This window comes from Camarhynchus parvulus, chromosome 2 (assembly GCF_901933205.1).
Source record: "Camarhynchus parvulus chromosome 2, STF_HiC, whole genome shotgun sequence".
Classification (NCBI taxonomy): Eukaryota; Metazoa; Chordata; class Aves; order Passeriformes; family Thraupidae; genus Camarhynchus; species Camarhynchus parvulus.
Window position 1 is genome coordinate 28,746,790 of NC_044572.1, and position 14,960 is coordinate 28,761,749.

At 35.6% G+C, this 14,960-nt stretch overlaps 1 protein-coding gene across 5 annotated transcripts in view; it reads right to left on the reverse strand.

Moving 5' to 3' along the window:
* The window catches only part of DGKB (diacylglycerol kinase beta), a 389,721-nt gene that overhangs the window by 230,161 nt on the left and 144,600 nt on the right, over positions 1 to 14,960 (reverse strand). For all 5 annotated transcript variants that reach the window (XM_030944039.1, XM_030944040.1, XM_030944041.1 and 2 more), the window contains 4 exons: positions 13,945 to 13,994; positions 12,485 to 12,559; positions 11,856 to 11,975; positions 2,271 to 2,388 (listed from right to left, as the gene is read on the reverse strand). In XM_030944039.1, coding sequence (XP_030799899.1) covers positions 2,271 to 2,388; positions 11,856 to 11,975; positions 12,485 to 12,559; positions 13,945 to 13,994 — 363 coding nt within the window. The remainder of the gene's footprint in view (positions 1 to 2,270; positions 2,389 to 11,855; positions 11,976 to 12,484; positions 12,560 to 13,944; positions 13,995 to 14,960) is intronic.

Genomic DNA, 14,960 nt, shown 5'->3' on the forward strand with positions numbered 1-14,960 from the left:
ATTTTTATTAGCAATTGTTTTCATGCATTCCATGTAATCACCATAACTTTGACTCCTGTTTTACAAAATACCAACTCCTGAAAAGCTTTTTTTTTCCCTAAGCCCTCCTACGCCAGTTTTAGTAACTGCTATTGCTGACCAGGTCTTTAAAGATCATGCTAGATGCGTTTGGAAAACCTACAATGAAGGATACAATGCAAAGCTCTCCTGACTTCAACGATACAACTGTGCCAAGATGAGGAAATAATGCTACAGCTTATGCCTGCATTCAATAGAGTCAACTATTAAAAACTGAGAATGAATTTCTCCCTGCATGGTATATGTCTCAGGCTTTTGACCTCGAGAGCAATTAAGCGCAAAGTACTTCTAAACACCTTGCTTGCACCTATTACACAAACCCAGTGGGAGGCGCAGCCATTAATCAGACAAACTGCAGGGAGTAACATTGTTGATTGGACCATGGAGGGATGGTGAGGACCCCTGTGGTTCCCCCCTTTTTTTTTTCCTCCCACACAATCTAAAATGCAAATAATGAAATCTATAGCAATGCTTTGAAAATATACTGGAGAAAAAGCTAGCTAAATAAGGAAATAGTGGAATAGTTGTGCAAGTAGACTCAGGCCTCTTGCTGCATGAAGTAATTGAAAGGAGCATGTTCTTCAGACACTCTGAGACTACTGTTCTAGGAAAATAAATGCCTAGCACAGTAATAAATACATTCTCAAAAGACATTGTAGCAGAAAAAAAATTACAAGCTTTGCAAGGCTGGTCCTTTTGGGACAGTCAAGGTAACTGGTCTACCCATTTCTGGTAACTACTGAAGGTGATCTACATTATTTTCTCAATAGAACTCTCTTTCCAACATATATGGGTCTTAGTTCTTCACAATATCAGTCTGACAAAAAAGAATATTAAATCATGTAACATTTCAAAATCTAATAGCCAGTATTTGATATACACATATTCCAGTTACTGTTATCAGCATTTAACAATCTCAAGTTGTGCAATTCCTATTTGTTTGAATTGTAATAAATGTATCTTTCCCATTTCATAGTATGGTGAATGAAATTATATGATGTGAAAATGTATACAAGGATTTACATCCAAATTATATTTCAGAGAAGTCTGTGGCCCCCAGTTGAGAGAAATGGTCAATTCAAACCCCTCATTCATTCAGACTAATCTCAAATTAAATCAATAGAACTGTACAGGCAGAAAGGTTCTCATCAGCTGTGAGAAGCTATCTTTCATACCAAAAATGGTGAAAATCGGTTGCAGTAAGAAACAGATTATTTTACCAAAAAGAAAAATAAAAGGTGACTTGGTACCATCATGAGAAGAAACAGCTGTGTACTGAAGTTCTCATTAATCTAATGGAGCAGGGCATAACACGAACCAATCACTGGAATCATCCACAAGACGTATTCAAATCAGAAAATAGGTCTCAAAAAAAGATCAATCATTGGAACACAACACAAAAGAAAGATATGGATCTTCCATTTCTGGAAACTTTCAAATGGAGATAAGGTATCTCTCAGTAAGCCTTGTTTCTCAAGAGACATGTTATGAGGAGGTGAAACACAGATGATTAGGAAATGCATAGATACAGCTCAAAGAACTGAAATGTAGTAATGGCATCTAATAGCCTAATGAAAGTCAAATTAAATGCAGTAGCTTTTCTGTGCTCCTTTTCTTAAAATATATAATCAGTGAAATACATGGATTGAGATTTATGACTACAAAACCAGTAACTATATAAAACTTTAGAACTGTTACAGAAACTTGATTTCTGGGAAACTGGGATTTTCACCTTCATAATTAACAAAACAATTCTGTGCAAAATTTGAATCAAAAACCATGGGACTTAGATCTTTGTCAGGTTGATACCTATTGTACAAAAATTAGTAAAAACAAAAGAGGAGTAACAAAAGTATAAAGCTAGAACCTAAGTCTGATACTCTCACATAAAAAATAAAACAGCAGTAGCAGTAAAGAAAAAAAGGGCAACAGACTCCAAAGCGATCTAACAGTGATAACTCTTTGAAAGCAGAAAACTCCCTCAAACAACATGTTTTACAGTCAAATCTCTTGAAAAATTAAGAAAAGAACCATGGGCACTTAAGCAGAGTAGAGGAGGGGGAGACACTAATGTGGTGGCAATGGCTTTGTAAGGGGAAGCTATTAGCTCTTTGTTATGCAGCAAGAGCAACATTTCTAGGAACAGACATGTAAGCAAAAGGACAAAGGGACATGGAAATGCTCATACTCACAAGAACAGCAGAGACCTTGCTTCCCTACTCCGATCAGCATGTTCAAACAAAGATTACAGTAGGCAGGCTTGTTGAAGTGTTTCAATCTCCATACATGCTGCCCATCATCTTTCACATTCTGTACAGGACATAAGAGAAACAGATTTCACTTAATAAAATAAACAGTGAAATATGTAAGCGCCAATAAAAATTTGTGATTTACTCAAGAACATAAAAGACAAGCTGTTACTTCATTTAAGACTCAGCACCAGATCATAGCGTAATTATTCTAAATACACAGGCAATGATATAATAAAAAAAATTCTTCAGAAGCTCATGGATATCCATGTGTTTCGAAAGCAACTCAGAAAAAATCCAAAAGGCTGCTGTCACCACTGCAACACAATGATATCAATGTAACTAAGCTGATATTAAATTACAACTAGTATTAATTTTTTTCCTAGAATCCTAAAAATAATGATGCTGCAGGTCAGAAGATAAAACTCCCCAAAACAAATAACAGAAGGGGTTTCCTAAAACCACACAAATATTCTTAATGACTGTCAGAATTAGTTACATATATCACATAAGTGAAACAGGAAAACCAACAACACCACAATGACTATTCCCAGCTTTAAATAAAGTTACTCTATACTTCCAATTATCTATCAAAACCCATGTCTTTAAGGGTAAGATTTACATCTTAGGCCTTTTCTCCAAAAATGGAATTCTTACATTTAAGGCTTTTTTTTTTCCAGTCAGCTGTTGCACTATACTCAAATCTTTCATGAATAAACTGATCAACTCACTGGCACTTACTACTTAGGGGCCCATTGTAATTTATGTGAATCTCTAAAATATTATCAAATCATTCATTTCATGAAACCAAGCTTTCTGTTAGATGATTCTCTTCTTCATGGAATCCTTCTAGAGCCTTTATGTTTTTTGAAGGTTTAAAAAATTATGTGTAGTTGTTACAGACACTAAATTAGTTCTCTAAATTCCTGGCTTCTTGGCAATATTGGCCATGAGGCTTTATCCTTTCTAAAATCACCAGAGGTTTTGATTCTAAAAAAAACTAGATTAACCTAATGTAATACCACTAGATTTTCAAAAAAAAAACCAACCAAACCCTAATTTCTCTTTTACCAAATATAACATCCAATGGAACACATACATTAACTGTATATATGTGTTAATGTATCAACTGTTTCCTTGTGTATTGTTGAAACTGTATAGTCTTCTTGGTCATGTCACTGCCAGAAAGAAATTGCCATACAGCTAAAGCAAGTCACACCAATCTCTGTTTCTCAGAAACCACATGAACAGCTGATTCTTATCCAGTTTCTGATTTCTCACATCAAACTACTATTACTTGTCAACATGTATACACATGATTCCTGACTAGATTTTCAATAATATTATGGTTTTCACTGATGAGAATAGTCAATGTATGTTGGTGAGCATAAATTGTAGTAAAAATTTAGCTTTATCCCTTATTAGCATAAACTGTATAAGTTATGTCCTTCAAGAATCAGTATTTCTCTGATCCAGAATTAGAAGTTGATACAAATCAAATACAATGAAGACTTCGTCATCCTTGAGGGCAAAAAAGAAAAATCCTGAAGCAAAATCAGCACTCTAAGAAATTAAGAATGTTTGGCTCAAAGCTAGGTCTAAGCCAGAGCATAACTTTGAAAATTTCCTACAAGTTACCTAGGAACAAAAAAACCTGAAGTCCATTAAAATGTATTTTTTTTCTCTAATATATCAGTATCAGAGCATAAGTAATAGCTGCCCCAATATTACCAGCAGGAGTTCAAATGCCATCTCTGACAGCTGGGCAATGTCAGGGTCCCCTTTCTGCAGCAAAAGCACAGCAGATGCCTAATGTGGGATTCTCAGGCTGGCAAAGAGTGTGGAAGTTTTCCAATTTCCCCTGAAGAAGCAGAAATAGATTCTGCAGCTGTGAAGCACTAGAAGCCTGTCAAGCTCCTTCATGACTGGCAGCTGAAGAGGATGTATTCCATTAAACAGAGCTCTCTAACTTCTATTTTTCTTCCCATCTTACTATCATATTCCACACATTTTTGAAGTATTGTTAAATTATAATATAGTATGTGAATTTCAAGCCTCCTGAAAGTAGACAATTATTCATTAGACAACAAAGACCATGTAAATCCTTCTGAGGAAAAAACAGCAGACAATGTACACTTCAATTTTAACATCACTCAGGTCATCAACACATAAATCATAAACCACAAGCACTTAAAATGTGAGCTGACCAGCCTCACTTAGCAAAATGCTTGCTGTTAAGGAAAATTAACAGAAATTCAAACTTATGTATAAACTTGCTCCTCTTCCACATTAATTTTGTACTACTTTTTCATTTTAATTTCATTTTTAAAGAATGACCGTTATATGTGAATATGTCGCTTCTTATTTGAACAGAACATATGGTCTAACTCAGCTGGCATTTTCCTTATCAGAAAAACAAACAAGTCTTGATGTGGGTGTTCTGCCAATTAAAACACTTAGCTGTGTTACAGACTGCAACTGATGCAAATCCATTACATAAACACAATGCACTTTTGGAAAAGAGCAAATTAAATTTTTGCTCTTGTGCACTGCCAAAAATAAGCAATAAAGTCCTGCATATGATTATGCATGCACATAACTTTTTAAAACACCGCCAAGAGAAAAAAAAAGACATAATATGAAACAAAGGCACCTCAATGCAAGTCTTTAAGTATGAATAAAATCCACAATTCTGACACATCAGTGCATTTACTGGCATTAACTCATTTCGCTTCCATATCCTGAGAAAGAGTTTAAAAACAAGCAGACATAAAGAAGATCACTAAGCAGGGCAGGTACAGTAAAAATCTCTTCCTCACTTCATTATACACATCACTGAAATTCAAGCCTCCATATGTCATACCCAGACTTTTAAACATAATGACAATAGTAACATTTATTTTAACAACTCTTAACTCACGATCCTGACCCTGCTACCATGGATTTGACTGCCAAAGCTACCTGACCTTAAAAAGCAAGTCAACCATAAAAGAGCCAACCTTAGAACTAGTGGAAAATTTTATGCTATCACAGACTTTAGCCATCCCTAACCTGGTTTAATATTAACTTATGTCAGCTTTTCAGATATTTGTGTATAAGGTGTAAACAAAGAGATCTTCAAGAGTCTAAGACTTAAAAAAAGTAATGAAATACCTGATAAATTTTGATCCCAGTAAATGTACTCTCTTAAAATAGCTACAGAGCATCTAAAATACCAGAATATTCAGTTTCTTTCTATGAGAAGAGTTAGGAACAAGCATCCAAGTGAGAAGGATGTTACGGAGTAGCTGTTATTTCTTTCACTGATTTGTTTCCATTTATTTTAAAAATATTTACTTGACTTGTTCAAGACAATTTTATTACTGGTTTTTAGGGTATTGCTCCATCAGTGGGGAGATGAGAAGAGTTTCCATTAAACTATCCAGCAAACACAGATGAAAACAAGTATCATTACATTCTATACTCCTTTGGTTGGTTCTTAGCAAAGAATTCATATCATGTTTTGTTTTGTTCCATTTGTTTTGGGAAGAAAGGGTTTTAAGTCTGTTTTGGGTCAAGTGGAGAGGGAGTAACCTGACTCAAGGGACACACTCTCTGGGAGGCTCACTCCTAATGTCTGAGATACTGTGTATGTGTTTGAGAAATCAAAACAAAAATCTTCTACAACCGTCATCCACGCACTCATCCAGAAACAGAAAAGGGAGCACAGGAGGAAAAATTAAATGGTTTTAAAATCTTCATAAATAGCCACAGTATAGAGTTTCCCTGGCCAAAATCTGTAACCATCTGTCATCTGCAGAGACTCTGATGCTGCAGAAATCAAATTGTAAATAACGGTAAATCTGAATACCTGCGTGAAACACCATTTACTTTACACCTTATACACAGAAGAGGTTAGTTACTCCTTACTTTTCCTGGACTTTTTTCAACCTGGAGAGAAAACAAAAGGGAAAGCGGGGCTGTAGTAAGGAAAGGCATTTGCGAAGTTGCCGCAGGGCAGCGCGGACAGGGCCGGGCCGAGCAAGCGCCTCGGCTCCCGCCAGTGCGTTCTCCTCAGCGGGGACACCGCGCCCTCTGCGGGGAACACCGCACCTTCGGCGTGCCCTGCCGCCACAGCAGAGCGGCACAACAGCTCCTTCATCCCCCATGGGGAGCCTGCTTCCAGTTGGGAATGAGCTGGCACAAAGGGAGCGAGCTACAGCTCAGGGGGCTCGAGTGTGCCCTCCGCCCGTGTGGAAATAGCGCGTGGTGCATCGGAACTTCGGCCTTCCAGAAAACTCACACTTCAGAAAGGACTTCCAGAAATGTCACTCGGGACAATGAAAGGCTTGACTGTCTTTCTTCCTCGCTGAACAAAATAAATAGAAGTCTATGAAACTGCCCAGATGTTGAGCAGGCATTTCAAGCTCCGGCCTGAAGGGATTACTCACGGTGTAACAAATGTTTGCAAGTCTCTAGTTTGGCTCCATTTTAACATACAACTCAAAAAGCATGGCAACAAAAATGTAATACACATGGCAAGAAGCACTACTCCCAACTGTGGACTCCCACTGAAACATGCTATCCCACATTCAATCAAAGGAGTTTAAAAGTACTTTTTAATTATTTGAGTACAATTTGAGCATAATATTTGCTGTTTGAGGATCCAAAGTAAAATTACAGGAGTATATCCTTACGATTTAATTGAAACATAGTCTCAATGCAACACAAATGTTTGTCCCACCAAAATTTACCTTGATTTAAAAGGTGAACTGGGTTGGAAGTTACAATTAGTGATTTAAAAGAAAGGTATATTTGCTTTATTTCAAATTATTGCTGACTTTATGCAGCATTTGCGGGTTTTAAACTTCTCTCTCACCTTAGGGCAGCTGTTCAGCAACTCTACAGTACCAGGTGCAGTGCAACCGTGACACCTAGTGGCCAGCGGAGAGGGAATCAAGTCCTTCCCTAAAATACAGCGTTTCTTTAAACACTAGCACTTCTGAACTTGCAGTTTCTACTTCCTTTTTGTGCAATCACAGACAGCAGTAATCATTTGTTACAGGAAAAGATACCAGATACCAAATATCTGGCATGCAATACTTTAAAAGAGAAATCAAGCGCTTCTATCAAATCATGGTGGAATAATATTGTACAATACCTACCAAAGAGCAGAATATAATGCTTATGGCTGACAAAACCCATCATTAAGAAGTCTTTTGTGCACAGATTACAAAAGAAATTTTAAGTGATGCTAGGACAGTCTATGAGCTAACTCTTCACCTTCTCTTACAATGTTAATCTATTTAAATTAATGCAGAAGCAAATAAAAATGTCAGAAACTTCAAAGGTTTCTACCGTGAAGTAGAATTAATAGCCTAGTGTTCACTAATGTGCAAAAGACCACATCCCTAAAAATCAGGAGCACTGCAGGGATGTCTCTGTCCAATTTGTGTTTGGGTGAGAGACTAACTATTGCCTTAAGATGTAAAAATAAATTTGGAAGGTTGATGAGGATTGTGAAAACTCCAGACTGAAGTGTGACACTCAGCAAAAAACTATCTCATATATTTATTCCTAAAAATTAAATCACATAAATAACAATTTCCTACATAGATAACATTTTATTTTTCTTCATGAAATTCTCACTTTACATGAGAATTTACATGAATTGAAAAAACTAAACATTAGAGTAAGAATTACTCTGTCTTAACAACAAAGATTTTAGCAGATGTCATATAGAACGCATTAGACAGTGCTAATGGGAAAAAGAGTTGTCACCCAATTACAAATGGATTATACATGTATAATACATCCAAGAGCTTTTCTTCTGAAACAAATTGGCAAATAGTACATGTATCTATCTCAGAATCCCTACAGAAAAGAACCAATTAGGCTCTTATTTAAGTTCCTTGTCTTGTATCCAAATTGCTCATTTAGAATATCAACTGCCTTCAAAAGCACCAAAAAATCAAGTATGTCATTTCTATCCTGGAACATTCTCAGACACAGAATTCTGTATTTCTAAAGTCTACCTTCATAACAACTCCAAAATCAAATCTTAGGAGGAAACAGAACATAAAGCCCAGCAAACTAAAACAAACTGGATATTAAGGTTGATTTCCTAGGGAAATTAGACTTTTTAATGCTCTTTGTCCCATTATCTTTATCAGTCTAAACTGCACCAGCAACTTTTAAATCAGTTTAGTAATCTCAAATAAATTTGAAGGGTACTAGAAAGTCTATGAAAATGCTGGGGGGGGAAGCAGAGAGAGAGAGGGAGCAAGAGAGCAAAAGGGAAATCAGGCAGATTTCCTTGTTAATTCTCTGACTTGGTAACAGGTGGTTGGTATATGCTTGTAGTTACAGCCTAACACTCTTGTCTCTCTCTGAAGGGATTACTGATGAGGTCAGAGGGCAAAGGCCACAAACCTGTAAGAGGTTAGGCTATCTCAACCCCACTGCTCATAAACACTGACTTGTTTATTCTTTTAATTTGAAATCATATAGTTCCATACTTCACTTAAATGCTCCTTCTTTTTAAATTATTCTGACTAAATCATCTAATAAAGTATGTAATAAAAACTGATTGAAAGGCTTTAAATGTAATATAGAACTTTTACACTATATTAGCTATATTTAGCTAATATAGCTATTACAGGACACTAAGGATTAAGTACAAACAATGTAGCTGAATTCTGAAAGTACTATGACAAATCTGCAACTGAACTAAGTTATCACTTAGTGATAACTTCACTGATATTAGCATATCAAATGAGACCAGCTGAAAATCTTCTTCGTACAAGCTCTATACAACAGTTAAGTGCATTACAGTGTTAATGGACCCCAACCCAAAACAAATTAAATATTCCACTCATATCATAATTTATTTAAATAAACTATAATGACAGTTCTTTGTCACTGTCATACTAGACAAGCTCTGAATTTGATCTCTTGGATTTAAAATTTTGTCATTGCAAGTTCAGTACAGAACCAATACTTACAAGAAGGTGACAGAATAGTTTGGTTGTGGGCACTTTGTGGGTGTGGGTTTTGTTAGGAGGTTTTCATGGTTTTGCTTTGGGGTTGGGGGGTGGGGGGCAGGGGAGTGGGTTTTTTGTTGTTTTTTTCCCTCTGATTTACAACATATGAAGATTACTTGGACATGTCTAAACAGCATAATCCAGTAGGTTATGCCCCTTATTTTCACCTACTAATCAGCTTGAGGAAAACCTTAAGATAATAGCACTTTTTTATTTTATTAGTGAGTCCAAAAGATTATCTTATTTTTCATTACCATAACTAAAAGGAGGTAGATAGACACTTAGAAAGCAGAGTCCTGGGAAGCCAGGTTTGCAAAATCTAACAATGGCATGCAAAAAGAAATAAGAGCATCCCACTAATTGGATTGATGCAATGGAATGAAGAGCTTGGATAATACATCAGATGCTGCAAAACCATCATAATCATGCTATCAGTTTACACTAAATAACAGACAGGTATTAGTATTGATTTCACTTTTCAATGTCCTAAAATACAATTTTATTTGAATTATGAACAAATGGAAGTAGTGTATTTTTGCTGGTTTAATGAAAAATTTAAAAATTTTGCTTTTCTTTACATATAATGGGATGGTTTAAAAAATTAAGCAGTTTTAAACATAAAAAGAAAAACAGGAGTCCTTTTAAAGGGCAGCATCTTGTCCTAGTGAATCATTAGAAAATTACTAGCAAATCCAGCTCATATGTAGGTAATGGAGCTTACATAAACTATGCTTATTGCAATAAGACATTTTGCATGCTTTTATAGTATTTCTTCCATGACTGTACATTGCTGTCTGTTAAATGCATCAAATACTAGGAATACTCTTGATGACAGAAACACTGACCCATGCTAATAACAGGCTATAGAATTTTGATCACTATTTATGCATTCTTAGTATTTCATAGTAAAGCTATGCACAACACTATAAATATCTAAAAACTAGTAAAAATATTCAAAAGGATAAAATGTTTGATAACACATCTTCTTTCTAGCAGCTTTTGCTTTAATATGAAAATAAACTCTACAGAATGATCTGCATTAATTTATGCCATAATTTAGGAGTTTCAAATTATGAAATGTAGATACTGAAAAATACTCCCAGAACACCCATGCTACCTGTCATAAAAGAAAAATCTGTACTAAAAACTACTATCAGTTATCTGTTGTAATGCTTGCTTGAGAACATTTCCAGGCCTTTGTTTAGAGTAATTCTGTGGAAATAATGGAATTCAGCCTGATAAAGATCTGCTTTTTCATGACAGCAATTTAACATTTTTCTTACTCCGTCTCACATACAGAATTAAGGAATTAGTACTACAGTGATCCAGACACACTGAAAGTTGTCTTCAATTCAGATATTTTACTTGTAATTTAATTAATTAGATTTTTCAAGACTTATATATCTTTCATTCAATAAACTCGTTTGTTACATATTCTCCTATACAAAGTATCAACCTGAGCACTCTTCATGCAAATAAAATAGCATAGAGCAACTAGAGCAGTCTAGATTGCACTAAATAGGGAACATAAATATTATTTTTTATTTTCAAGATGCGAAAATTACTTAAGAAAAGAGATTAAAAAGCAATTTAAAGGCTTTCTTTCGAATAGCAGAAATGCAGTTGAAACCCATGCTTCAATAGATGAGTTCAAAATTAGTTCAAGTATAGGACAGCAGGTGGCACTGACAACATGCCAACCTTAAAACAGCTGCATTGAACTGGTAGAGAATTGATCATACTACATCTGTACTACCTTTAATGTGAGGTTGTAAATGTCGAGAACATAAGCTCATCTTTCACAATACTCTATCCGTTGGTGTAAGTGTTACTCAATATTGCTTCTTACTATACTTTACTAATGTACTTACAGAGACAAAAGATCTTCACAGGGATGTATCATGACAGGACAAGAGCCGTAATAATTGCTGCAGAATAAATTCCACCTGCACACACGAACAAAAACTCTTTCCCTTGAGAACAATTAACACAGGGAAAGTTTGCCCACAGTACTGGTAGAATCCACCTCACTCAAACTATCAAGGCTTGACAGGGCTCTGATTGAGATAACTCAGTCTGTGGCACTGCCTTTAATTAGGGACTGGAACAGAAGATCCCCAGAAGCTCTTTCCAACCCGCATTTGTTCTGTGACTCAGAACAGTTAGGCCACACAACCCAGTACCATGCTGAGAAGCTTAGACACTACTCCAAGCCTGCTGTAACCTACACATGGGCAGTAAAACACACTTAACAGATAAAGCTGCAGCTTGGAATTAACATGCTGTTAGCGGGAAAAATTATTCAGCTTTTTATAACTTTCAGCTCCAGAGCCAGCTTATTAGGTGGTGCTTTAAACTTGGCAGTGGTTCTGTGGTGTTGAAGACACTTTAGCCATAGTAAAGAGGAGTAAAGCAAAGCCATTCTTGATACAGGCCACAGAAAAACTAACCTGAAGGCCACAGTCAACATGCAAGCAGAAACTTGATGCTACTGTTTAACACCTACATTTTCTAACCCAAGAAGGACCAAGAGTGGGATTGTTGTCATTCCTCCTTGGATCCACTCTTCCAGGGAAACAGTGCCATCATGATCATAGTCAATTTCTTCCATCATTTCATGAAGAATCTACAATTTAATGAAAAATCTCATAAGTTCTAATTTATTATTACTATATTCTAATACAGCAACTTCTTAGGATATGTGCAAATCTCCAATTCTCTCATACATATAAGAGAGAAATACATAAGAAAAATATTACTTGCATGGTAGCTGTAGTCAAATGAGTATGGACAGTTCAGAAAACAAAGTGTCATACTCGTATTTACATTTTATTAACACCTAAATGTCCCAAACCAACTTGTGTCCTTTGTGGACTCACTCTTAAGAAATTTTCAGAGACAAACCAGTTATGTTATAGAAGCTAGTTATAACATTTATTGAACAGTCCATAGATCAAATTTAAGCAGCAAAATACCAGTAAAAGTGCTAATTCACAATGCTAATTCATAGTGGAACATAGGCTTTTCTTACTTCTACCATATTCACCCATGGAAAGCCCTGTGGATATGAAATATCACAAAATTATGATAGCTGTTTCTAGCAACATTAAAAAATTGTGATAACTGGATACTTACCGGGCTTAATTCAGTAATATCCCATTCAAGGTATTCTGCAACATGCATCATTTGAGCAATGATATTTTCCAGCTCCTAGAGATGAATGAAAATATATGATATTTAATGCAAGTTTAAAAGAAAAGTTCTACTGCAATAAACTAATAAGTCAGCCATATTGCATTCAGTGACACTATTTCATCAACATCCCTGATGAAATGCTCTTTTCACTGGAAGCTGTATTCTCAAGTGAATTTGCTTACTAGCAAAACGTTCTGCACAGACTAGAAAGCGTTCAGGGAGGTGAAATACAGTCCCACAATCAAAGTAATTTAAAGTAGTCAGAGATTCTCCCTTCCTAGTTATCCTTCAAGCACCCATGTTTTCATGATCCAATTTCCACTCTGTGATAAGATCATGTAATGATATTTAAATTTCATCACTCTAATCTGAGTGATGGCAAAATCACTCAAAAAACAATTAAAATTATTAAAATTCTTTTTTACAGTAATTGTATAAATCACATATTTCTAATAGAAATAAGGCATAAAGTGGATTCTGTAAACTACTACAGATTTATTTTTTTACCACTATAGTATTGCAATTTCTCTTGATCATGTATCACTAGGGCTCTTCTACACTTAAATATATATAACTTCTGCTTTGTAAACATGCTCAAATGCTTATCTAGGACCATTCTAAATTCTCATTTGTATCCGGGCATCTAACTCAATGTGGTATTGCCAAAAATTATGGTGCTGTATTTACTTTACACCCATATATAATTTTGCTTCCCTATTTCCCTGCAACTTATGGGAATCACCTCCTCTTCCTTACCAATCCATTCTATGCTCTTTTCCTTCCAGTAGATACAAAAGAAGATGGGAAAAACCCAAAGGAAAAAAAAAACACTGCTAATAAAACACTTGTTTCTGTTAGATATCAGAAAAAAAATAGTTACATCTTTTAAAATTATTTCCATATCCCTGACTTCTCTTCAAACATTGGTTGGCCTGCTCCTCAAAATTTTGCCCTTAATATTGTTCCTCCATTCTTCATAATAACATGGAAGTTGTGAAATCTCTCCACATAAATCCACTGTGTGACTCTCACACTTCACCTTTTTAATGAAATCTTTAAAAATGGTGCTTTCATACACATCTCCCAGCAATATACCAGAATTACTGGAATCATAATAATGTGTCCCCTACAGTAGTATAATTAAAAATCAAAAGACTACAGAACAGAACTCCATGACAGCAGTGTCAGCAACTGAAAATTTACACAGTTGTAGAAGCAGCATTTCTCATTGGAAAAGAAAACTCAAGCATTAATTTTCAAATGAATGAATTTTTATTGAATTTATTTTATACTGCTTCTAATAATTCAGGGTAAATATAAACTTGATTAGAATTAATGTAGTTTTGTATAGTTTTGCCATATTGACATACTCTTACAACGCAATACATAAAAAACACTACCGAACTATCCAGGTATCCATTCCCATCTGTATCATACAAGCGAAACATGACTGAAAAGAAAACAAAGAGAGAAGGAAACACAGTTAGAAAACACAACAAATACATCTCTTTTTCATAAAAAAACCAACTCCAAACCAAAACACAAAACAATTAAGCTTGAGTTTCAAAGAAAGGAAAAATATTAACATTTTTCTTTAATGACCAGTTTAGCTACAGACCCTCCAACCAAGCTGCATTATGTAAAAGGTTCACTCAGCAACAACCCTGCCATAGTGCCTCCAACAAGACATATTAGCCAGAGAGTACAACTGTACCTTTTCCACACCATCACTCTAACAGCTAACTTGGTGTGTGAATTTGATTTTGTTTTCCTCTAGACATGATCTGTCTTCCTGAGAACTACCAAAAGGTCCTTCTCTGTGATCTCACCAAACACAGGGTAACACACAATTGGTCACAAACGCTGATAAGCCTGCCTAAGGTACAGTGCTACTCTCTCTTGGCTGCAGCTATCACTATTCAACAGTCATACTGCTTTAGAAACTATTTTCTGACCACCTAAATGAAACACAGGATAAATATTTTAAATATCTAATCATCCAAATCCAGCAATAAAGATTCATCACAAACTGCCAGCATGACTTCTTCCAGGATCACACTTGCTTCATCAGCTTCAAAATGTACTCCCAACATTCTGGGGAACCACATAGACAAAAAGATATATTTTGTCAATACCCAGAAAAGAATATATGCTTTCAAAATTGTATCATGATTTGATCCCAGCCAAAAGAAGAGGTATATGCGCCATTACCAAAATATTTGGAACCAGCAAACCATAAAGCTTTCAAAGGAATATTGTTGGAAGACTAAAAAGGAAATCCAGAAGCCTACAAATACCCCACTCTGTCCCTTCTTTCAGGGACAGTTTGTCAGAGCTCTGAAATCCAAATACCCACCATGCTCTTCAAAAGCACTTTTTTTTTTTAACCCCTACACCCATTTTTTAGGGATGAAGA